This window comes from Oratosquilla oratoria, chromosome 34 (genome assembly GCF_046742065.1).
Source record: "Oratosquilla oratoria isolate Oo_2021 chromosome 34, ASM4674206v1, whole genome shotgun sequence".
NCBI lineage: Eukaryota > Metazoa > Arthropoda > Malacostraca > Stomatopoda > Squillidae > Oratosquilla > Oratosquilla oratoria.
In genome coordinates, this window is record NC_134810.1 from 33,707,106 (window position 1) to 33,730,683 (window position 23,578).

Sequence of the window (23,578 nt, forward strand, 5' to 3'; positions counted from 1 at the left end):
CGAGCCCGAAGGCAGAGAAGAATTCTTCTCGCTTGTTTTCTAGATATCTCCAAGGCTTTCGACACCGTTTGGCACACAAAGCTCCTATGGAAGCTGAAGTCCGTTGGGGTCTCCCCGGCAACCTTCAACTTCGTGAAGTCGTTTCTCACCGACAGAACGATAGCGGTCCGGTGGAAAGGGATCATAAGCTCACAAGCCAAAATCGACATGGGGGTCCCCCAAGGCTCCGTCGTCGCCCCCCTACTCTTCACCCTGCTACTAGCGGGGCTGGGAGAGGGGGTGCGACATGACACCGTAGTCACTGCCTACGCGGGCGACATAGCCCTCTGGATGAAGTCTAGGTACCGACGGCCAAAGAATAACTCGGCGAACCATCGGGCGGAGGTAGGGGTATTTCAAGAGCAAGTGGACGTGGTCGTGAACCACCTCATGGATCTTGGATTGACCCTCTCTGGGACCAAGACGGTATACATGCCGGTGCACAGCAAGGATTGCAACGCAGGTCAGTATCCGGACTGGAATCAAATCACGGTCTGCGGTACTGCTGTGAAACCCGCTGCCTCCGTCCGCTACCCGGGGGTCACCTTCCAGTGGGACGGCCATTGGAACGAGCACCTGAGCCAAGTCTGCCTCAGTGCCAGACGGGCGCTCAATCTTGTCAGAGTCACCCGTCGGGAGAAATGGGACCAACGCAGGGAAACTCTGATCCCCATCATTCAGAGTTTTGTGCGTTCCCGCCTTCTCTTCGGCGTTCCCGCCCTCCACGACCTCCCTCTGACGGCCGTGCAAAGAATGGCTCGGGTAGAGTGCCAAGCGCTCCGCCTAGGGCTAGGACTGGCAAAGTCGGTTCCCCAGGCCCAAGTCTACAATGAAGCCGGCCTCCTACCACTCTGGCACTGCCTGAAGAAGGATGCCTGTACATACCTATTCAGCTCTGCAAAGGTACCCAACTCCACAGATGAAGAGATGGATGAGAGCTGGAACTCAGCCTCCACCCTCGTTCCCGTTCACGGCCTTCCCGTTACAGTAAAGGACACCTGCAAGAAGGCCAAAATCCAACCCGGCCAGCGCCGGAGGATTGTCTAATGCCAGGTGGACCCCTTACCTCCGTGGGCCCTCACCCCTCCTGAGGTGGAGCTTAACCTTCCCGACCCACACACGCTTGCAGCGCGAGCAAGGGAGCAGATTGCGCTCAAATACCTTGACGACCTGCTGATATATACAGACGGATCAGTGCTCGAAGATGGGCGCTCAGGAGCGGGCATCTACCTGCACAGCACAAAGGAAGCTTACCCAGTGAAACTACCCCCCACCATCATCCTCACGGCTGAGCTCATTGCCATCAGAGAGGCAGTGTGAAAAGTACTCACCCTCCCCCACCCGCCACCGCAGATACCGGTGCTATCAGACTCGAAATCGTCTGATAGCTATCCAGAATGGCAGTTGTGCGTCACGTCCCGCCATCCTTAACGACGTCCTGTGCCTTCTAACGGAGGCCGGCAGGGCGGGAGTCCACTTCAGATTCCAATGGGTCCCCTCGCACGTGGGTTTCCTTGGCAACGAGATGGCAGACAAAACAGGTGCCACATTGCCTAACAGCAAAGTCACCCCAATCCAACCCTCTGCACATGACTTCTTTTGCAAAATTGACCGCGCTGCCTGGGACCTCTGGAAATCGGAGTACCACTCTACCGCTGTCGAACGAGGATGGCCCCTCAGGACCTGCCTTGGACCGACCCCTCTTACCTTCTCCTCTCTACCCCCATTCATTGCGGCAACAGTCAGCAGGATACGGGTGAATCACTGGCGGACCAAATATACCACTTCCCGCTGCACCTGTGGCGCGGAAGTATCCTTCAAGCACTGCCTCTTCTTGTGCCCCGCAATGGAATCTCACTAAGGACAACCTTCAATGATCCTGCCACAGCCCTCGAACGCCTCGTTGCGGACGACTCCACCAAAGCCGACCTCCTCGTCCTCGCAGCCAACCTCGTCTGCTCCTCCGCAGTTGGGGGACTGTTGTAAACACCCCCACACCCCCCACACACACATGCGCCCGCATGCCCAAAAGTGAAAATCTAACTCTTACCCAATTACACAACTTTCCAAATCATACCAACACTTCCCTAACATCTCCAAACACACTACTTGAAACCACTCAGAAACTACAAGCCAGTCCCTAAATCGGCTAGCTCCGCTGGGAATAAATTCACAAACCTACCTACAAAGAATTACAAAGGCGGAGCATGCCGACAGGAGACCTTTTGGTCCATATCTAGGTCGGATGCGAAAAAAAAATCATAATAATAATAAATTAATAAATAAAAACTATAATAATGTAAATAAATAAAATACATAAATAAATGCATAGGTATAGTTAAATAATAAACAAACAGGTAAATAGAAAATAATAATAAATTGACATATAACTAATAATAAATGAGAATCAAACAGACAAATGATAACAAAACAAAAACAAATAATATAGAATAAATTATAATCATTACAGCATCTTGCTTAGGTGTTTATCTAAATGATTCTTAAAGCTTCGAATTGAACTACATTCCACTACATATGCAGGAAGTTTATTCCATTCATTAACTACACGGCTGGCAAAGTTGTTTCTACCTACTTCCAAATTGAATCTATTTCCAAACAGTTTGAGACCATTGTTTCTTGTCTGATTCTCATTCACTGTGAAAATGTTGTCACTTTTGATGTTGTCAATTCCCTCTGTCTTTTAGTCTGAAGATGTTATATACGAAAGTACTTACTGTCCACAAGTTGCCCTTCTCCTGTGGTTATTTTGCATTTTTGTATCACAGTGATGTGATTGCTTGTGTATATATATATATATATATATATACATATATATATATATATATTTATATATATATATATATATATGTGTGTGTGTGTGTGTGTGTGTGTGTGTGTGTGTGTGTGTGTGTGTGTGTGTGTGTGTGTGTGTATATAAATATATATATATATGTATATATATATATATATATATATATATAAAAGCCGCGGGCTTCGCCGGGGGCTTGGCTGCGCAAACAGCGGCCTACGGCCGCAGCTTTCCGCGCTCTAATCCCTCGTTTTCCCCTTCGGCCTCGGCCTCGGGGCGGAACCCCAACACGGGATCCCCAGCACGAAGAAGAAGAAGAAGAAGAAGAAGAAGAAGAAGAAGAAGAAGAAGAAGAAGAAGAAGAAGAAGAAGAAGAAGAAGAAGAAGAAGAAGAAGAAGAAGAAGAAGAAGAAAAAGAATACCACCTGACCCCGACTTACCCAAGCGCTTTTTCAAGAATATTTTTAGGACAAAGTGTCACCGTAATACCACCTGTCCCCGACTTCCACAGAGTTTTTAGAAGAATATTTTTATTTAGACTTATATGTGTGTGTGTGTGTGTGTGTGTGTGTGTGTGTGTGTGTGTGTGTGTGTGTGTGTGTGTGTGTGTGTGTGTGTGTGTGTGTGTGTGTGTGTGTGTGTGTGTGTGTGTGTGTGTGTGTGTGTGTGTGTGCGTAAGTAACCACTAGGAAAAGTAAACTAACGAGGCAGAGCGTTTTCGTATAATTTACAGCTTCGTTAGTTTACTTTTCCTAGAGGTTACTTACGCATTTGTGAACACACGCTCTAGTGTTTGTATTGCATATATATATATATATATATATATATATATATATATATATATATATATATATATATATATATATATATATATATATATATATATATATACAGTGCATACCTCACTGAAAATGCTAGCTATTTCTGCGCTTATAATTTTCCATATGCCTTACTATGGTCTTATTCTCCTTTGAATGGAGGCTCTTGGCTTCACTGTAGGCAGCCTTTATTGCTAGATCGTGATTTCGGGTACAAGACCCGTCTTCAGAAGCTTGGGATATTCTTATTCTGTGATTAAGAAGGGGAGGGTGAGTGTATGTTTGGGAGTGTAAGTGGGAGGTTATCAGGAGTGAAGAGAGGGCGAGGGAGGGAAGGGGTGGCTATTCTAGTAAGTGAGGAGATAGGTAAAGGGGTAGTGGAGTGGAAGGAGGTTTCCTCAAGGATAATGTGGATGAAGGTGAAACTGGGAAAGGAGATGTGGGTCTTTGTAAGTGCATATGGGCCGGGCAGTGAGAAGAGCATGGAAGAAAGGGAGGCCTTTTGGATAGATTTAAATGAGTGCATAGAGGGTTTAGGAAGAAATGTCAATGTAATAGTACTGGGAGACCTTAATGCTAGGGTGGGAAATGGTCCAATCGATGGAGTGGTTGGGAAGTGTGGAGTTCCAGGAAAGAATCGTAGTGGAGAGTTGATGGTGGAAATGTGTCTAGAAAGAGAGTTGATGATAGCAAATACAGTGTTTCGGAAGAAAGTCAAGCATAAGTACACATGGGAGAGGGTGGTGGAGGGAAGGGTGGTAGATAGAGCGCTAATGGATTATGTAGTGGTAAATAGGATTATGATAGGAAGAGTTAAGGATGTACATGTGCTAAGGGGAGAGGGTGGGGGAATATCAGATCATTTTTTGGTGGAAGGTAAGTTGAGAGTGGAGGATAGATGGAGAAGGAGGAAAGGGACAAAAGGTAGGGAGGTTCTTAGAGTGAACTCCTTGAATGAAAAGGAAAAGGAGAAGGAGTACGAAAAGAAGCTGAAGGAGGAGTGGGAGGGAGTAAAGGATAGAGCAGAGATGGGTGTGGAGGAGGAATGGGGATGGTTCAAGGAGGGAGTCTTAAAGTGTGCAAGGATGGTGTGTGGAACAAGAAGGACAGGGGGAAATAGAAGAAAGGGTAGTGAATGGTGGGATGAGGAAACAAAGAAGGTTGTAGAAGAGAAGAAGCGAGCATTCACAGATTGGTTACAAAAGAGGACAGGGGAGTCATATGAGACGTACAAAGAAAAGAAAAGAGAAGTAAAGCAAAAGGTAAAGGAGGCAAAGAGGAGAGCAGATGTGAAATGGGGTAGGAGTATGACAGAAAATTTTGAAAGTAATAAAAAGATGTTTTGGAAAGAAATTAAGAGAGGAAGAGGAGGCGAATCAAGTAGGGAAGAAAAGGTAAAAGGTACAGATGGAGAGTTGATAATGGAAGAGATGGCAGTGAGGGGAAGATGGGCAGAATATTTTAGGGAGTTGCTGAATGTGAAGGAGGATAGGGAAGGAAAGATAGCTGCAGTGGGAAATACGAAGAAAATGAGAGTGATGAGTGAGGAGAATGGAGGAGAAATAAGGAAGGATGAGGTGAAGGCAGTTGTAAAGATGATGAAAGCAGGTAAGGCACCTGGTCTGGATGGATGTCATGCAGAATGTCTGAAAAAGGGAGGTTCAGTGATGGTGGACTGGTTGGTGAGGTTATTTAATGTTTGCTGGAGAGAGGGTAGAGTACCGGAGGACTGGAGTAGTGCCTGTATAGTTCCTCTTTACAAGGGATTAGCCTGTTGAGTGTAGTAGGGAAGGCTTATGGGAGAATCTTAATTGAGAGGATTAGGAGAGGAACAGAAGGAGTAATTGGTGAGGAACAGTGTGGATTTAGGACGGGTAGAGGTTGTGTAGATCAGATCTTTGTGGTAAGACAGATATGTGAGAAAGCTATAGGAAAGGGGAAGGATGTTTTTTGGGCTTTTATGGATCTGGAAAAGGCTTATGATAGGGTAGACAGAAAGGCACTGTGGGAGGTTATGCAGATTTATGGGATAGGAGGAAAGCTTTTGGGAGCTGTCAAGAGTTTTTATGTGAGTAGTAGAGCATGTGTTAGGATTGGAAATGGAGAGAGTGAGTGGTTTGAAGTAAAGGTGGGACTTCGTCAAGGATGCGTTATGTCGCCCTGGCTGTTCAACTTATACATGGATGGGGTGGTGCGAGAGGTGAATGCTAGGGTAGTGAGTCAGGGATTGGAGATGGTTAAAGAAAATGGAGAAAAGTGGGAGGTGAGCCAGCTGTTGTTTGCGGACGACACTGCGCTTGTGGCAGGGTCAGAGGAGGGATTGAGGAAGCTGGTGGCAGAGTTTGGGAGAGTATGTGATAGAAGAAAGCTAAAGATAAATGTGGGTAAAAGTAAGGTGATGAGATGTACAAGGGGTGAAAGTGGCAGTAGACTGGAAGTGAACATTAAGGGAGAGCGACTGGAGGAAGTGGATAGTTTTAGATACTTGGGTGCAAGTGTAGCAGGAAAAGGTGGAGTGAAGGTGGAGGTAGAATGTAGATTGAGAGAAGCGAGTAAATGCCTTGGTGGTTTAAAGAGTGTAATGAGAAATAGACATTTGGGAATGGATGCGAAGAGGAGACTGTATGAAGGAGTGATTGTGCCAACAGCACTGTATGGGGCAGAAACGTGGAACATAAGAGAAGAAGAGAGAAGGAGTTTGAATGTGTTTGAGATGAGGTGTCTGAGAAGTATGGTGGGGGTTACTAGGCTAGATAGAGTGAGAAATGAGGAGGTGAGGAGGAGAACAGGGGTGAAAAAGGATTTGGGAGATAGGGTTGATGACACATGGAAAGAATGAGTGAAGAAAGACTAGTAAAAGAGGTATGGAAGGCAGATGTGGAGGGAGTGAACATGAGGGGACGTCCTAGGATGAGGTGGATGGATGGGGTGAAGGGGGCTTTGGGGAAGAGGGGAATGTCTGTTGAGGAAGGAAGGGAGAGGACGGAAGACAGAGGTGAGTGGAGAATGGTTGTATATGGATGATGTTGTGACTGCATGAGGAGGAATGGGCGGGGGGGTGGGGGGTGGGGTAGTATGTGTGAGTAAATTTTGACGCAGCCCGAAGGGATTTCTCCCCGTCCTCTCCTTATATGCAAAGGGGGACGGAGAGGGGGGGTCGCCGATTAAATGAAGCGGCCTTGCTGTGGATGTACTGTGTCTTGCGACACTGCTTCTGACCCAGGGCGGTGGGCGGGGTTCAGGGATGACCCGTCATCCAGGAGGTGCTCAGATGAGAGGAAGGGTGGGAGGGGTGTGGAGTGTATTTAGGGATGAAATGGGTGGGAGTGTTTTTATGCCTTTCCCTTTGTGGCTACCTCCCTTGGAAGGGGGAAAAAGCCTTGGTATATGTATGTATGTATGTATGTGATTAAGAATGTTCCAATGAATGGAGTGATGATATTTCATTTTACATGCTTGTGTTCATATTTGCTCTTCACTGAGGGAGGTTACCTGTTAGCTCCGGTAGTGACGGGTTGTCGTATACTTGGGAGAGGCTCAACTTCGTGTTGTGACGCAATATCGCATGCATGTTTTTGTGTCGTTTTGTCCCATACTTGGGTTTGTGGTGTTTTGTCCCATATTTGGGTTTGTGGCGGTTTGTTGTATGCGAATCTAGGATATTTGGGCCACGAAAACTGCAACCTAGGACATTTGGGCCACAAGGGCCACCTGGGGTCGATTTTTGGGCCACAAACTATTTTTTTCTTTTTTTGTTCCCTTTCAATGTATTACTATATATTTCATATAGATTTGTTATTTATATGTTTTACTATTTTTACTATTTCTTCTTTTTTTTTTTGGGGGGGGGGGGGTATTTTATGCCTTTTTTCAAGTAATCTGTAATGAAGTATTTTAGCTCAATTTTATAGAACGTACCAACCAGAAATTTCTCCTACACCTCTGTGGAGATCTCTCAAGAGATGTCATATCACATTCACTGAGCTACACAACCATGCCAGCTGAGCTCGAAGTCATCACATCATCTAGAGTGGACCACAAGATCTGTCTGGATGGCTTCATGTACACCAAGAAGCATGTCGCCATTTCAGTTGATGAGATCGTTTGGCGGTGTGTCAAGCGTTCCTCTACCCTCAAGTACCCTGCTCTCATCAAGACCACCAAGACTGTCAGTGAACCTCGGTTTGTGTCGGATCACAACCACCTCGCTGATGCAGTTGGATGCCAGGTGGAGAAGACTCGCCAGTCCATGAAGAGGAAGGCTGCTACCACCAACGACCGTCCCAACCAGATCCTCTCCTTCACGGTTGCAGAGCTTCCAGAAGAGGTCAAGGCACGCATGCCTAAGGCCGACTCTACGAAGCGTGCCCTGCGTCGAATCTGGGCTGAGCACCATCCGAGGAATCCTCAGTCTCTGCAGGATCTAGTCATCACCGGCGACTGGGCATCCAACCTCCACTATGACAACGGGCAAGAAGTAGATAAAGGGGTCATCATCTTCACCACCCCACGTCATCTGGAGGAGCTAGCAGCCTGTGACGTCTGGTGCATGGATGGCACCTTCTCCGTTTCTCCAAAACTCTCCATCCAGTTCCACGTGATCCAGGGTCGGTCCCACGGCGTCTACCTTCCTTTGGACTACGCCTTGCTACAACGCAAGACACAACCTGTTACAAAGGATTACAAATGCGGAGCATGCCGACAGGAGACCTTTTGGTCCATATCTATGTCAGATGCCAAAAAATCATAATAATTATAAATAGATTAATAAATAAAAAACTATAATAATATAAATAACAAATAAATGCATAGGTACAGTTAAATAATAAACAAACAGGTAAATAGAAAATGATAATAAATTGACATATAACTAATAATAGATGAGAATCAAATAGACAAATGATAAAAAAAAAAAATAATATAAAATAGATTATAATCCTTACAGCTTCTTGCTTAAGTGTTTATCTAAATTATTCTTAAAGCTTCGAACTGAACTACATTCCACTACCTGTGCAGGAAGTTTATTCCATTCATTAACTACACGGTTGGCGAAGTTGTTTCTACCCACTTCCAAATTGAATCTATTTCCGGGCAGTTTGAGACCATTGTTTCTTGTCTGATTCTCATTCAATGCGAAAATTTTGTCACTTTTGATGTTGTCAATTCTCTTTAGAATTTTGAAGACCTGTATCAAGTCACCTCTGAGTCTACGCTTTTTTAGGGAAAACACATTCATATGTTTTAGTCGATTTTCGTCTGATTTATTTTTGATATTTGGAATCAGTATTGTGGCTCGCCGTTGTATTTTTTCCAGTCTGTCAATGTCTTTAATGAGATTCGGTGACCATACGGAAACAGCATATTCCAAATGTGGACGAACTAACGATTTATATAGCTTGTTAATGAGTGATGGACTTTTGAAATCAAAAGATAGCGTAATCACTCCTAGAATCTTATTTGCTTTCTCAGAGGCTGAAATAAACTGCTTAGATGATTTGAGATCGTTACTGATAATTACGCCGAGATCCTTTTCACTATCCACTTTTGTTAACGAATTTCCAAATAACTTGTAATCGTACTTACTGTTATTTTTACCTATGTGTATAACCTTGCATTTACTTGTGTTGAATTTCATTAGCCACTTTTCAGACCATTGCTGTAGTTTATCTAAATCTTCTTGAATATCTAATTGGTTTAAGTGACCATTTGCCATTCCGCACAGTTTTGTATCATCAGCAAATTTGGAAACAGTAGATTTTAGTCCATGGTCTATATCATTTTTATATACTATGAATAGAAGTGGCCCAAGAACGGAACTCCTGAGTAACTCCACTTGTAACATTTTTCCATCAAGAAGTTTTCCATTTAAAACAACTCTCTGCTTTCGATCGTTTAACCAATTACTAGTCCAACTTAATAGACTACCACTTATTCCGTGTGAAGCTAATTTAGTAAGTAGTCTTTCGTGGGGGACGGTATCAAAAGTTTTTACAAAGTCTAGATATATTACATCTATATTGTTTCTTTTGTCATAATTCGAGATAACTGTGTTGTAGAATTCTAGTAAGTTAGTCACGCAAGAACGTTTCCGTCTGAAACCATGCTGGCTATCATTTATAAAACGATTACTTTCTAAATGATGTTCGATAACATCTCTGATGATAGTTTCCATCATTTTTCCTACGATTGAAGTCAAATTTATAGGCCTATAGTTATCTGGTTTCTTTTTGTCACATTTTTTGAATATGAGAGTAATGTTAGTCAGCTTCCATTCTCTTGGGACATCTCCAGATATGATGGATTTCTTGAAAATAATTTCTAATGGAATAAGAATCTCATTTTTCATTTCCTTTAAGATTCTTAGATCCCAGCCGTCATGCCCTGTTGTTTTATTAACTTTGGGTTTCTCTACACACCTTTTAATTTTTTCTTTTGTTATATTCACCGTAGTGAGTAAGTTTACTTAAGACTTTTCACAGGTTTCACTTTGGAGTTCACTTTGGGGTGTTTTGTTTACGAATACCGAGCTAAAATAATTGTTTAAAATATTACACATTCCTTTATTTGAATATTCAAGTTGACCGTCAGCAGATAATAGTGGACCAATGTAATTACTAACAACCTTTTTATCTCTAATGTAACTATAGAATTCTTTGGGATTCTCTTTAGATTTATGAGCGATATTCATTTCGTATTGTCGGTTTTTTTTTTTTCTCTCTTTTTTTATTATTGTCTTTTTTAAATCTCTATGTATTGATTCATAACTTTCATGGTCATTAGATGCACCCGAGTACTTATGTTTCTTATAAGCCTGTCTCTTTTTAAGCAATACGTTTTTCAGTTTCTTTGTCGAGCCACTTTGGGCGAGCCTAATTTGGGGGACGTCTGTCCTTAAAAGGAATGTAAGTATGAATCATCTTAGTGAGCGTATTTTGAAATATTTCCCACATCTGATCTACAGGTCTTTCGCTTAATTTTGCCTCCCAGTCTGTAAGCTGAAGCTCCTGACGTAGTCCTATGAAGTGAGCTTTACTGAAATCGGGTATTTTAGAAACACAAGTATCTATTCAATTTCTTTAGGAGTTTAAATCTAACTAAGTTGTGATCGCTATTTGGAACAGATTCACCGACTTCTACCTCAGTTACCATGCTTTCGCGGCTAGTGATCAATAGCTCGAGTAAGTTTCCGTATCTTGTGGGCTCTTTTACATGCTGAATTGAGTAATTGTCACCAAGAAAATCAATCAAGCGACTACCTATATGGTCATGTTCAAGGGTCATCCAATCAATGTCAGTAAAATCCCGGTTGCAGAAACTAGACAGTTCTTGAAATAATATTTTGTCGTCTGCTAATGATAATGTCTTTGGCCTATATATTACACCTACATTCATTTTTTGTCCATTTGTTTGGGTTAACTCAACCCACAAACTATCATATGCATCCTGTTTTACTTTCTCTAAAACACAAGCATGTACATTGTTTTTAACGTACAACAGAACTCTCCCACCTTTCTTGTGGTTTCTATCCTGATGAAAGTGTTTAAATCCCGCAATATCAAATTCAGCTTCGAACTCTGTACCATTTAACCATGTTTAGGTTATTCCTATCATATCGATATTTTCGCTTTTGACATACGCTTTTCTGGGTTCTTGAAGAGGGTGGCTGTGATCCCAGCACAGTAATCATCGACTTCGAATGGCCTGTGGAGCAGGCCCTACGTGTGGTCTTCGGGGAGGAGGTCCAGGTCCGGTTCTGCTTCTACCACCTGAGCCAGTCCATCTGGAGGCAGATCCAGGGCCTTGGGCTGAAGAACCTGTACGAGTCTGACGACGAGTTCTGCCTGTTCTGCGGGCAGCTGGGTGCTCTCGCCTTCCTTCCCCCAGAGGACGTCAAGTCAGGCATGGCACACCTACGCCCCACCATGCCTGATGATGCTGCAGCACTCATTGAGTACTTCGACTCAACCTACGTTTCTGGCCAGCTCCGCCACCATCGTGACGTCCACTCCAACGCCAGGCCTGGAGTCATCAGGCCAGTGCGCTTCCGCCCCACGCCGCCCATGTTCCCACCAGAGAAGTGGAATATGCACCAAGCTACCCTCAACAACCAGCCTAGAACCAACAATGTCTGTGAGGGCTGGAACAACAAGTTCTTCAGCCTAGTGGGACACTCAAACCCCACTGTCTGGAAGCTAATCAAGTGCCTGCAGGCTGAGACTGCCACCGTCGATGGTGTCCTGCTCCAGGAGAAGCGCGGGATCCGCCCTTCCAAGTGTGGGAAGATGGTGTACCAATAACTTCAGGTCCGCCTCCACAACCTCGTGCTTGACCTTAAGACTGGCAAGAAGACCATCCCTGCCTTCCTTCGTGGCATATGCCACAACCTCCGCGGAGGACAGCCCAACTTGTAAATAATTGTGCTGTTTTGTGCTTGTATTTTGTACAATTTACTGTGATTTTTCATTTGATATATGTAAATATATGTCCAATTTATGCTGTGATATTGAATAAAGCAGTTATATTATTAAAAAAAAAAAAAATTCTGTAATAATTATTTCTTTTTCCTGAGGCAAGAGGCGTTTGGGGGTAAATCGGTTACACCGCCAACTGCGGTGAAGAAGAAGAAGAGGAAGAAGAAGAAGAAGAAGAAGAAGAAGAAGAAGAAGAAAAAGAAGAAGAAGAAGAAGAAGAAGAAGAAGAAAAACTCGAAGAAGAAGAAGAAGAAGAAGAAGAAGAAGAAGAAGAAGAAGAAGAAGAAGAAGAAGAAGAAGAAGAACTCGAAGAAGAAGAAGAAGAAGAAGAAGAAGAACTCGAAGAAGAACTCGAAGAACTCGAAGAAGAAGAAGAAGAACTCGAAGAAGAAGAAGAAGAAGAAGAAGAAGAAGAAGAAGAAGAAGAAGAAGAAGAAGAACTCGAAGAAGAAGAAGAACTCGAAGAAGAAGAAGAACTCGAAGAAGAAGAAGAACTCGAAGAAGAAGAAGAAGAAGAACTCGAAGAAGAAGAAGAAGAAGAAGAACGAATGAAGAAGAAGGAGGCTAGAAAGGAACGGAGAGAGGCCAAAGCAAAAGCTTTAACAATTCGCAAAGTTTTGAAACAAGAAAAGCAAGTAAAAAAAAAGTTATTAATTAAAGGAAAAAAAGAATTTAAAAAATATAAAAAGGGTGTTTTGAACGGAAATTTAACACCAGCACAAATCGCCTATATAGATGACTTGCGAGAACAGCTAGATGTTGACAAGAAATAAAAAGCAATATGATTTTGATATCTTATTTTCCTAAAAAGGGGCGTAGCCCAGGGCGCGCAGCGCCCGCGCCGAAGTCGCAGCGCCGCAGGCCAAGCCCTCCGGCGTTGCCGGTGGGCTTGTTATTAAAAAAAAAAAAAAATTGTAGTCACTTTTTATCCCATGTCCCAAATATCCTAGTCACCGTGGCCCAAATGTCCTAGGTTGCAGTTTCGTGGCCCAAATATCCGGGGCCCAAATATCCGATCAGCGTCGTATGCTTGGGTTAGTGGCAGCTACTTGCATGGTTGGGAGTGTCTTGAAGTCATCTGGTTGTATGTTTAGGTTTGGGTTGAACTCTTTGGTAGTATTTACCAAGGTGTGTGTGTGTATATAAATACATATACATATATAGATATATATATATATATATATATGTATATATATATATATATATGTGCATGAGAAATCACATTAAACTCATGATTCTAAATATGCGGAAAAAACCACCTTGGTGGTTTTTCAACACACACACACACACACACACACACACACACACACACACACACACACACACACACACATACACACACATACACACATACACATACACGCACGCATGCACGCACGCACGCACGCACGCACACACACACACACACACACACACACACACACACACACACACACACACACACACATACTAAAGTATGCGGCGACATTGTGGTCCCCCAGTACCAAAAAGAAAATAAAGAAAATAGAAAGAATCCAAAGAGCAGCTACAAAAATGGCACCTGCACTTGCAAACCTATCATACGAGGAGAGATTGGCTAAACTGGAGTTACCGACACTGGAGCATAGAAGAGAGAGAGGTGACCTATTGACCATCTACAGAATCATGAAAGGCACGAGATACTTGATAGAGAGGACTTATTTAACTGGGACAAGAAAAACACAAAAGGACATGGAAAAAAAACATAGCTATAGAAGAGAACTGAAGAAAAACAGTTTTCCACATAGAGTTTTGGACGTTTGGAACAAACTGGATAATAAAATAGTATGCGCAAAAACCATTCATGAGTTTAAAAGCAAACTAGACACTGCGAGATACAATGGCGGGACACCACGAGCATAGCTCCCCTTCCCGCAAAATACAACTAGGTAAATACACACACACACATACACACACACACACACACACACACACACACACACACACACACACACACACACACACACACACACACACACACACATATATATATATATGTGTGTGTGTGTGTGTGTGTGTGTGTGTGTGTGTGTGTGTGTGTGTGTGTGTGTGTGTGTGTGTGTGTGTGTGTGTGTGTGTGTGTGTGTGCGTGTGTGTGTGTGTGTGCGTGCGTGTGTGTGTGTGTGTGTGTGTGTGCATACATATATAATTTAAGAATAGGATGTGCAAAAAAAACTGGGGAGGCCAACCTGGCCCCCGCCCTCCTTAGAATCGCCACTGCATCCACTTCACACATGTACATACACGTGCACATCCACCTGCACATGTAAATACACATACACAAATAGATGATTCTCCCAACGCGCTCTTTTTCTCTCTCCCACTCATTCTCTCTTTCTCTCATTCTCCCTCTCTCCCTCTCTCCCTCTCTCTCTCTCTCTCTCTCTCTCTCTCTCTCTCTCTCTCTCTCTCTCTCTCTCTCTCTCTCTCTCTCTCTCTCTCTCTCTCTCTCTCTCTCTCTCTCTCTCTCTCTCTCTCTCTCTCTCTCTCTCTCTCTCTTTCTCTCTTTGTCTACCTATCTATCTATCTATCTATCTATCTATCTATCATTCTATCTGGCTATCTGTCTATCTGTCTATCTGTTTATCACTCCATCTGTCTATCTGTCTATCTGTCTATCTTTCACGCCATCCGAGACCGGAGTGAATCACACGTACTGTAGATTTGCACATCCGCGCATGCGCACGACCGGAAATATTTCTTTCTTTCTATTGAAGATTTTTCCTTCTCTTTTCCCCCCGTGTGTCACTCGTCCAAAGATGCAGAATTTCCTCTTGTGCGTGTCTGTGTATACGTATTGGGTTGTCGCATAAGCTCGTTCGTTTTTCATATTTGTGTATATTTAAAAAAAAAAGTGTCCCTTTTGTGAAAACAGTATTATTGTGCTGCACGTTTATTCTTATGTGCTTTTCTCACTTTATATTTACTTCATTTTCACTTTATATATATATTTTTTTTTCAGATGGAATGTCAAGTTGAAGAAAAAAAAAATCCGACACCTATTTCTCTGTCAATTTAATTTAATCGACATGAAAAGGCATTTGAGGCAGCCAGGAGCATTTGCGAGGTTTATGGAGAAGAAGTGATGACTGAAAGAACTGCATAAAAATTGTTGAAGAAGTTTCGCAGTGGCAACTTCAATCTGGAAGATGCACCTCGTTCAGGAAAACCATCAGCATTCGATGAAGACGCCTTAAATCATCTGCTTCATGAAGATCCTCGGCAGTCTACAAGAGAGCTCTAGCATGTAGTAGGATATAATCACGTAACAGCTGCTAGGCATCTACAGAAGATGGGCAAAGTACAGAAACTTGGTGAATGGGTTCCTCATACCTTTAAAGACAACCACAAAAATCAGAGGGTATTAATTTTGGCATCGTTGTTGTCCAGACATCAAGTGGCAACGAAACAACATCGCTCATTCCTATCCTGTGTAATAAATGGATACGAAAAATGGTGACTGTATTTTAACAAAAAAAAAAAAAAAAAAAAAAAAGGCCTAGGTCAGTCCCACCAAGCAGCCAAATTCTCGTATCAAAGCTGAAGTTCATCAAACCAAAGTGTTGCTTTCAGTTTGGTGGGATCAGTCTGGAGTTGTTCATCATAGATTGCTACCAAAAAACGTGACAATTGATACAGAGTTGTAATGCCAGCAACTTCAGCATGTCAAGACGACAATTGTAGGATAAAGATCAAGTCTAAATAACTGGGATTTGTTGCTACACGACAATGCTCGGGCGTATGTGGCAAAGATGACAAAGTCAGCCACCGAAGAGCTGGGATAGGAAGCCTTACCCCATCTGCCCTATTCTCCAAATTTGGCACCAACTGATTTTCATCTTTTTCGGTCATTGTCAAATCATCTATCGGGTCATATCTTTGAGAATGATGCAGCCATCTTAACTTTCATTTACGAGTTCTTTGGTCAAAAACTAAAATCAATTTACCGAGATGGTATTCGAAAATTGCCGGAACGCTGGAGTAGCATTATTGAGCAAGGCAGAGACTATATTGTTCATTAATTTTTTTTCTTTTTGTATTTTGATTTAATAAACAATAGATATTTGTATTTACCTTTTCCAGTAAATGTCATGTAAATATTGTAGAGAAATTGAATAGAAAATAGAAAATAAATTTCGAAATTGTAAAGGGGAAATATACAAAACCGAACGAACTTATGCGACTTGGAGGTTTGAAATGAAGAGTCCGATAAGCGAACAGCCGGGTTAAATCAAACCGTGAAGACATATTACGCCAAAGGATATCAAGTCTTGATTAGATCGATATGACGATCCCATCTTTTTCCCAGTGCTATCACCGCCCGCTTTTCTCCATGTCTCTGATCAACATCACCGTATATGCGTGTGATTCACTACGGTCTTTATTCAGCTATGGGTCCCCCCCCCCCCTTGGAGGTTTGAAATGAAGAGCTCGATAAGCGAACAGCCGGGTTAAATCAAACCGTGAAGACACATTACGCAAAAGGGAATCAAGTCTTGATTAGATCGATAAGAGGATCCCATCTTTTTTACAGTGGTATCACCGCCCGCTTTTCTCCATATCTCTGATCAACATCACCGTCAAATGCGCATTGAGTTCACTGGATAACTGATAATGAACTCCATTTCTGCTATCGTTTCGTGTAATTACTTTTTGGTGGGAAGGGAGTTGGTGTCGAGATTTCAGCCCTATATATGGTCTGGCGAAACCTCCTTTGCCACAGAACAGCAGCGATGGACCAAAGGTAAGAAGAAGCCTACCTCTTGCTCTAGTCACCAAAATAACACGGACACAGATAGCACACTAGGAACTTAACAGTTGTGCGGTTAAGAAATTCGGACGACAAAAAAGTTAACTGCAACTTGTTAGGACCAACCACGTTGTTAATCTCTGACTTTCTCTCTTGCTCTCAGGTTCTTGAAACTACTGACGCTGGTGCTGTTGGTCGGGCAGGCGTGTGGTGGACCCGCGAGGGACTCCGCGCTGGACTGCTGCCTTCACTCCAGGCGAGCGAACCCTTCTTCTTCGGCCCCTCCGGGTCCGGCTACTCCGGGTCAGAAACCTCCGACTGCAGACTCACCAACACCGGCTCCTCCGGCTCCGACTACAGGCCCTCCAACACCGGCTCCGACTGCAGGCCCTTCAACACCGGCTCCTCCGGCTCCGACTGCAGGCCCACCAACACCGGCTCCTCCGGCTCCGACTGCAGGCCCACCAACACCGGCTCCTCCAGCTCCGACAGCAGGCCCACCAACACCGGCTCCTCCGGCTCCGACTGCAGGCCCTCCAACACCGGCTCCTCAGCCTCCCCCATCTTATCCTAGTACGACTGTCTGTTTAAGTAATTGCGGGAACCTTTATTATGAGTGCTGTATGTCCCCCATCTCCCACGACGGGTATGGCGGCAGCTACAGCGACTCCATGAGCGGAGACAGCAGTGAGTACCAGGGCGGAACTACTTTCTGCCATGGATGCGCTAGTGTGTATCGCACATGCGTAGCTAATTGTAGATTCATCATGTGGACAGCTGGGAGGCTTGGGCTCACCGACACAGAAAAGCTTTTCGAGCCAGACTTCGATGAAGACGACAGGAGACTCTCAGAGTCCGGAAACAAGCTTCTTCGCCAAAACGACAAAAATCGGTTTGTATTTACTTGTTTTGGTGCCAGTGTCTCGTCTCCTTCCTCTCTTTCTTAGCTCCTCCTCCAGCTTTCCTAGTTCATCCTCCAGCTTTCGTCTCCCTGTTGAAGATCTCGGGTGAAAGGAGCCCTCTCAATGATCATGTGGTCAACCCTCTTGGGTGTGTGTGTGTGTGTGTGTGTGTGTGTGTGTGTGTGTGTGTGTGTGTGTGTGTGTGTGTGTGTGTGTGTGTGTGTGTGTGTGTGTGTGTGTGTGTGTGTGTGTGTGTGTGTGTGTGTGTGTGTGTGTGTGTGTGTGTGTGTGTGTGTGTGTGTGTGTGTGTGTGTGTGTGTGTGTGTGTGTGTGTGTGTGTGTGTGTGTGTGTGTGTGTGTGTGTGTGTGTGTGTGTGTGTGTGTGTGTGTGTGTGTGTGTGTGTGTGTGTGTGTGTGTGTGTGTGTGTGTGTGCGCGCGCCTGTGCGCCTGAGTGTTTAATTCCTTTCCACAGGGACCTTGAAGATGCCGGTGAGCGTGTGGTGGATGTGATGCGCGTGGTTCCCTCCCCGTGCCTAGGTCCTGGAGGTCACCTTGTTCCTGCGCCACCCGTTGGCCCTGGGCCAATCGGTTTCCCTGGCCCTGTGCCACCCGTTGGCCCTGGGCCCATCGGTTTCCCTGGCTCTATTTGTAACCCAGATCTCTGCTTCATGAACTTCCAAATTTGCATGGCATCGTGCAGAGGCGCCGCTGGGGGTGGAAGTTACGGCAGCGACAGAAGCGGTGATAGCAGTGGAGGTGGCGGTGCTGGATTTAACTCTTGCTATAGGTGCCAAATAGAATTTCAAAGCTGCAATAGCTGCGGTGGTTTCTGGAGGGACCAGCAAAAGGGGAACAGGAAGAATTGATTGTTTGAAGAGATTCTAAACGAGTCAAGTAAGTCATCATTTTCTTTTTTCTCTTTTCTCTCTTTCTCTCCCCCATTATTGTTCCAGGACAATAGATCACAAGTGACCTTTTCCTGATTTTTGTTCTGGTTAAAAGGGGAATTCCATTCATCTGGGTTTGGGGGGAGTGTGAACCCACGACACCAAGTATATTCAATCTTTGGAGACCCCATTTTTGTCCTGTGGTCTCATTGGCCGGATTTTTTTTTTTTTTTTTTTTTTTGTAACGTAATGTGTGCTGCTTGATTATCTTTTTTTTTTTTTTTTGTAACGTGTGCTGCTTGAATTTTGATAAGAAATATCTCAATCAGCCATACGATTAAGCTCTTTGAAGTACTGGATCGTGGTCTCTGGTGCAGTTGGTGATTTTGTTCTGGCTAGGAGAAGGTGATCTCATTCAGTTTACGGCAACCTCTGGGTCAAAAGGATTTAATCCAAACAAGGCCAGACAGCCAGCCAGCCACACTCCCAACCATTACCTCACTAGGAAATGCCTCAAGGGTGTAAGATTTGTTCAAATACAACACTAGGCGCTGAAATAACCTAATCCAGTACACACACACACACACACAAACACCCACGCGCGCACACACCCACGCGTACACACACACACACACACACACACACACACACACACACACACACACACACACAAACACACACACGTGCACACACACGTGTACACTCACACACACACACACATTTGGTTCGAATCCTGCCCAGGGCCGAAATTATTTCGGTACCGATGCGCTTCGGGTCGTTACTCTGACTCTCGTGGGCGGGGAGTTGGGTGTGTGTGTGTGTGCAAGGTCATAGCATTACCCATAGATCGGACCTACGAGCTCTGAGCTCTCTTCCGGGAGGGAAATAGCTGTCGATCACGAGTCCAACACGTGATCCAAAGACCAAGTGAATGAATAAATGAATGAATGAATACACAAACACACACACACACACACACACACACACACACACACACACACACACACACGTAAAAACACATGTACTGAATCCTGTCACGTTACATGAAAAAACTGAGTATATCATGAGTGTTTATAATTGAGAGTCACGCACTTATATTGCGCTTTAAGAAAATGCATAATATCAACAGACTTTGCCACTTGAAAGACTTAACGATAACAAAAAAAGGCAATATGGAGGGGAGATGATAATATATGCGGCTTCAAATCACAATCAGTTTCTCCATGACACTTTGATATAGACTGCACACAGATGCCTTGGAAGATAGACAATCATCATTTCAAGTCAACACAATCACTTGGAGTATTTTAAAACTGAGACCCGTAAGATACAACAAGGAAACACACAACATGATTAAACAACAATTACACAACGAACATTTGCGCTCGAGGTAAATGTATTTTCCTCCATTTTTCATCGACATACAAAGGCTTTTTCACCAGCACGAGTTGATAGTCAGTAATTATCCAATTGTCAACCGGCTACAGAAAGGCACAGGCCAACGAGAAGATACAGGAAGACATCAGAAGTATAGAAGACGTGGGGTCCCAAGCGAAGAAGCGACCACTTCGGTTCGGTGAAGCGCAGTCAACACAGACAGAGGAGACGACTTGGGACTGGTTGTGGCCCCCCACTCGCGCGCCTGTGGTACACATAGTAGTTCCATGATCAATATCCACCTAAAACCCATCAGAATCTTGAGGAGCCAGAATGAAAATACCTCAGAGGGCTTAACACTACATATGCACTCTTAATTGGACGAGTAAATTGTATCTGCATCTATTCTTGTTTCTTTCCCTTTCCGCGACAGAAGGATCGAGTGCAATGGTCACTATAAACCGGGGGGGGGGGGGGGGGCAAACCCAAACGGCCCCCAGGATGGGGTTGAGTGTCCCACAAGGGGACCAGAGTTTCTTAACCTCGAGTTACTTGTTACAGTTGAGGAAAATACTAAACAGTTAAGACGAAACATAAAAGCATTTACTACCTTTCATTTTTTTTATGGAATGGTATGATTTCATATTGTCATTTTTAGCAATAACGTTCTTTTATTGCTAATTTCCCACTAATATATAGTTACCAAGTCTGTTTATGACCATAACAACCAAGTGCCTTATTGGCCCTCGAAAAGATTGAGTTTAACACCCCTGTTACATACACTCCCATTTGCCGATTTGATATGCTATCTCTAGAAAAATAAGCCTCCTTAAGGGGATTATGTATTAGAAGAGGCAGTTCCATGTCAATGGGTGGTAATAGATATGGAACTGCCTAGTGTTGGCCTTATGGTCTCTTGCAGTCTCATCCATTCTTATATTCTTACAAGCATCGCTGCTATCGTCTTTTCCTGCCCCACTCTTTCTTGAAACTGAACTAGTGATTGGCGCGCCCCAGCTGGTGGTGGTCTCTTGCAAGAAATCCACTGTGCCGTAAAAAGTCAAAAAGCATAAAATAAAAAACAAAAAAAAAAATTCTTTTGAGAAAATCGACGGTAAAAGTTTGAATGCTCATTGCTTTTTTGCTACTTATATCTGCGTCTTGTAATTTTGCAGACTTTTGGAGGACTGACATTAGAACTGTTGCTTTATGGCATTAGATTCCCACAAAATCATGAACAAATAGTAAACGTCTTCTAATAATGTAGACAACATGTGGAGTTAATGAAGTCTGCTTGTTGAGACCCCGATATAATAATAAGATAAGATTAACCCATCTAAAGAATGAAGTTCGACTCTTTCTGTTGATGCTATACATACGAAAACTGCGAAAAATAGCAGTTTTGAAGTTAACTGTAAAACGGCAGTATTGCTCCTTCCGGCCATGTAGCAGACATAGAACACCGGCCCAGAGAGAGGTCATTGAAGTAATCCAAGAGCCAAGGGCCATCTATTTCACAAAATTTACCAAACGTTGGGTGGTGGGTTTTGGGTGGTGGGTCTGGATTTTTTTTTTTTTTTTTTTTTTTTTTTTTTTTTTTTTTTTTTTTTTTTTTTTTTTTTTTTTTTTTTTTTTTTTTAGTGTGCGACTTGTCACCCCGGACTGTGATGCCAAATCTTGATGGAAGTTTCACTTCCAAACTTGTTATTAGACAATGTAGTATTACATTTTTTTATTTCAATAACGAAACTTACAATAAAATCAAAACTTTTGGATGTATGGTACATGTTGGTTAGTTTTCAAGAGACTAGACAGATTTGCGCAAGCACATATGACAACACTGCCTGATGAGAGGGACACGCAACCTTGTAGGAAACGGTTGTCTTTTTTGTTGTCAGATGTCTTTTGTGCTTGCTCTCGTGCACAACTACGAGTATGCCTCTTCCAGACAACGAACTATTTAACATAAAATTTGTAGATGCTGTGGAGAAATACAAACTTCTGTATGGCACAACACCGGAATATTGGGGAAAAGTTAAAATATCCCACTCATATTCTTAATCAATGTCACAATACCGCCAAGAAACGCTTTTGCAAGGCTTTCAATCAAGAACAAGGAAACCATTAACAACTTAATACACTTGTTCTTCCTTTTCATGAAAATTTTCTTAGTATTGTCTACTTACACAAGAAATTGGATATCAAATCAGCCTTTAAATATGACCACACCATTAAGAAAACTTTAATTAAGAGCAGCCCTCCTAACAACTACGGTGTGATCTATAAAATTCCTTGCCAAGATTGTTACAAATTTGATATTAGACAAACTGGGAAAAACTTGGAAACAAGGATTTCCCAACATAAATATAGTGTGAAATCTGCCCCGGAAAATAATGCGTTATTTCAACATAAAGCATTATACAACCATCATATTGATTGGTCTAAGGCAACAATTTTAGCCAAAGGAAAGAGCCTACAAGAAAGAAATATAATAGAATCGTTCTTAATATCAGGCACATTTGATAAAAATATAAACTTAAGCTATGGCCATTTTAAATGTGATAAATTGGTAATCCAAATGGTCACCAAAATCTTTCCGCCAGATTGAACCTTATGTGTTGGTCAGGTCAATAGAGGTAAGATCATCCCCCCTTCCCGCCTCGTCGTCTCTACCCCTCCCCCCACCCCTAGGGTTGCTACCTGGTACTTACATTTAAACACAACTCTGTATCTCTGTCTCTTACGGATTCCATCACAACGGGATCACACACACAACGATACGCTCTCATTAAGCAAGATGAGTGTCATCATCCTCGCTCGAGTGTATTGATCAATCCGCTGTTATCCGATGTGGAAATAGTGACCGGTGTAAATAGTGAATAACATATAGTGTACTGTGATACGCTTTCACTTGGCAAGATAAGAGCGACCCCCCGGGGTCATACCAACCCAAGCGCGGTAGAGTCGAGAAACATCTCCATCTCCAGCGACGAAGATAGCGACCACCCAGAAGTAAACCCCGACCTCCAGAAATCCAAGCGCCCCCGAACCAAACCCTCCCTGGGGAATGGCGCCCCGCCCAGCGACACCAGTGCCCCAGCCCCAGGGCCGGCAGCTGACCCCGGCCCCACCGAAAGTAATCACCTACCCGTCGATGACCAGTTGTACGGGCACCCTACCCCTTCCCCTGAACCTGCAACTCTCACGGACAACCCAGAGGGTCAAAGCAGAAGGGGACAAGCTGCAGCATCCTTTGTACGCATCAGTAGCTGCTGCATTTGCAGACGGAGAGTGGCAGGTAGTTACGCCCCGCCGCAAGCGCCCCAGCAACCCCAAACCCGAAGTGGGTCCTGTGAAGCTCCCAGTCCTCCTCAAGCCAGAAACAAACCCTTCTCGTTTTCTCAAGCTAGGATCCTGGCGTCAGGCCCAACTCATCAAGAATACGGTGGGACCCGTTGATGGCATTCGCCAGACACCGAAACCCAACAAGGTCGCCTCTTGCGCAC

At 43.7% G+C, this 23,578-nt stretch overlaps 1 protein-coding gene and 1 pseudogene across 1 annotated transcript; both read left to right on the forward strand.

Annotated features, from left to right (window-relative positions):
* Positions 1 to 207: 207 nt before the first annotated feature.
* Positions 208 to 1,086, forward strand: LOC143018375 (uncharacterized). Its single transcript, XM_076173734.1, has one exon. The coding sequence runs from the start codon at positions 208 to 210 to the stop codon at positions 1,084 to 1,086; it is 879 nt and encodes a 292-aa protein (XP_076029849.1).
* Positions 1,087 to 7,915: 6,829 nt separating this feature from the next.
* LOC143018376 (uncharacterized) lies at positions 7,916 to 11,881 on the forward strand (annotated as a pseudogene).
* Positions 11,882 to 23,578: the final 11,697 nt, after the last annotated feature.

Excerpts from the sequence above, each read along its gene's own strand:
- LOC143018375 (XM_076173734.1), top strand. The coding sequence starts at position 208 with ATGGGGGTCCCCCAAGGCTCCGTCGTCGCCCCCCTACTCTTCACCCTG.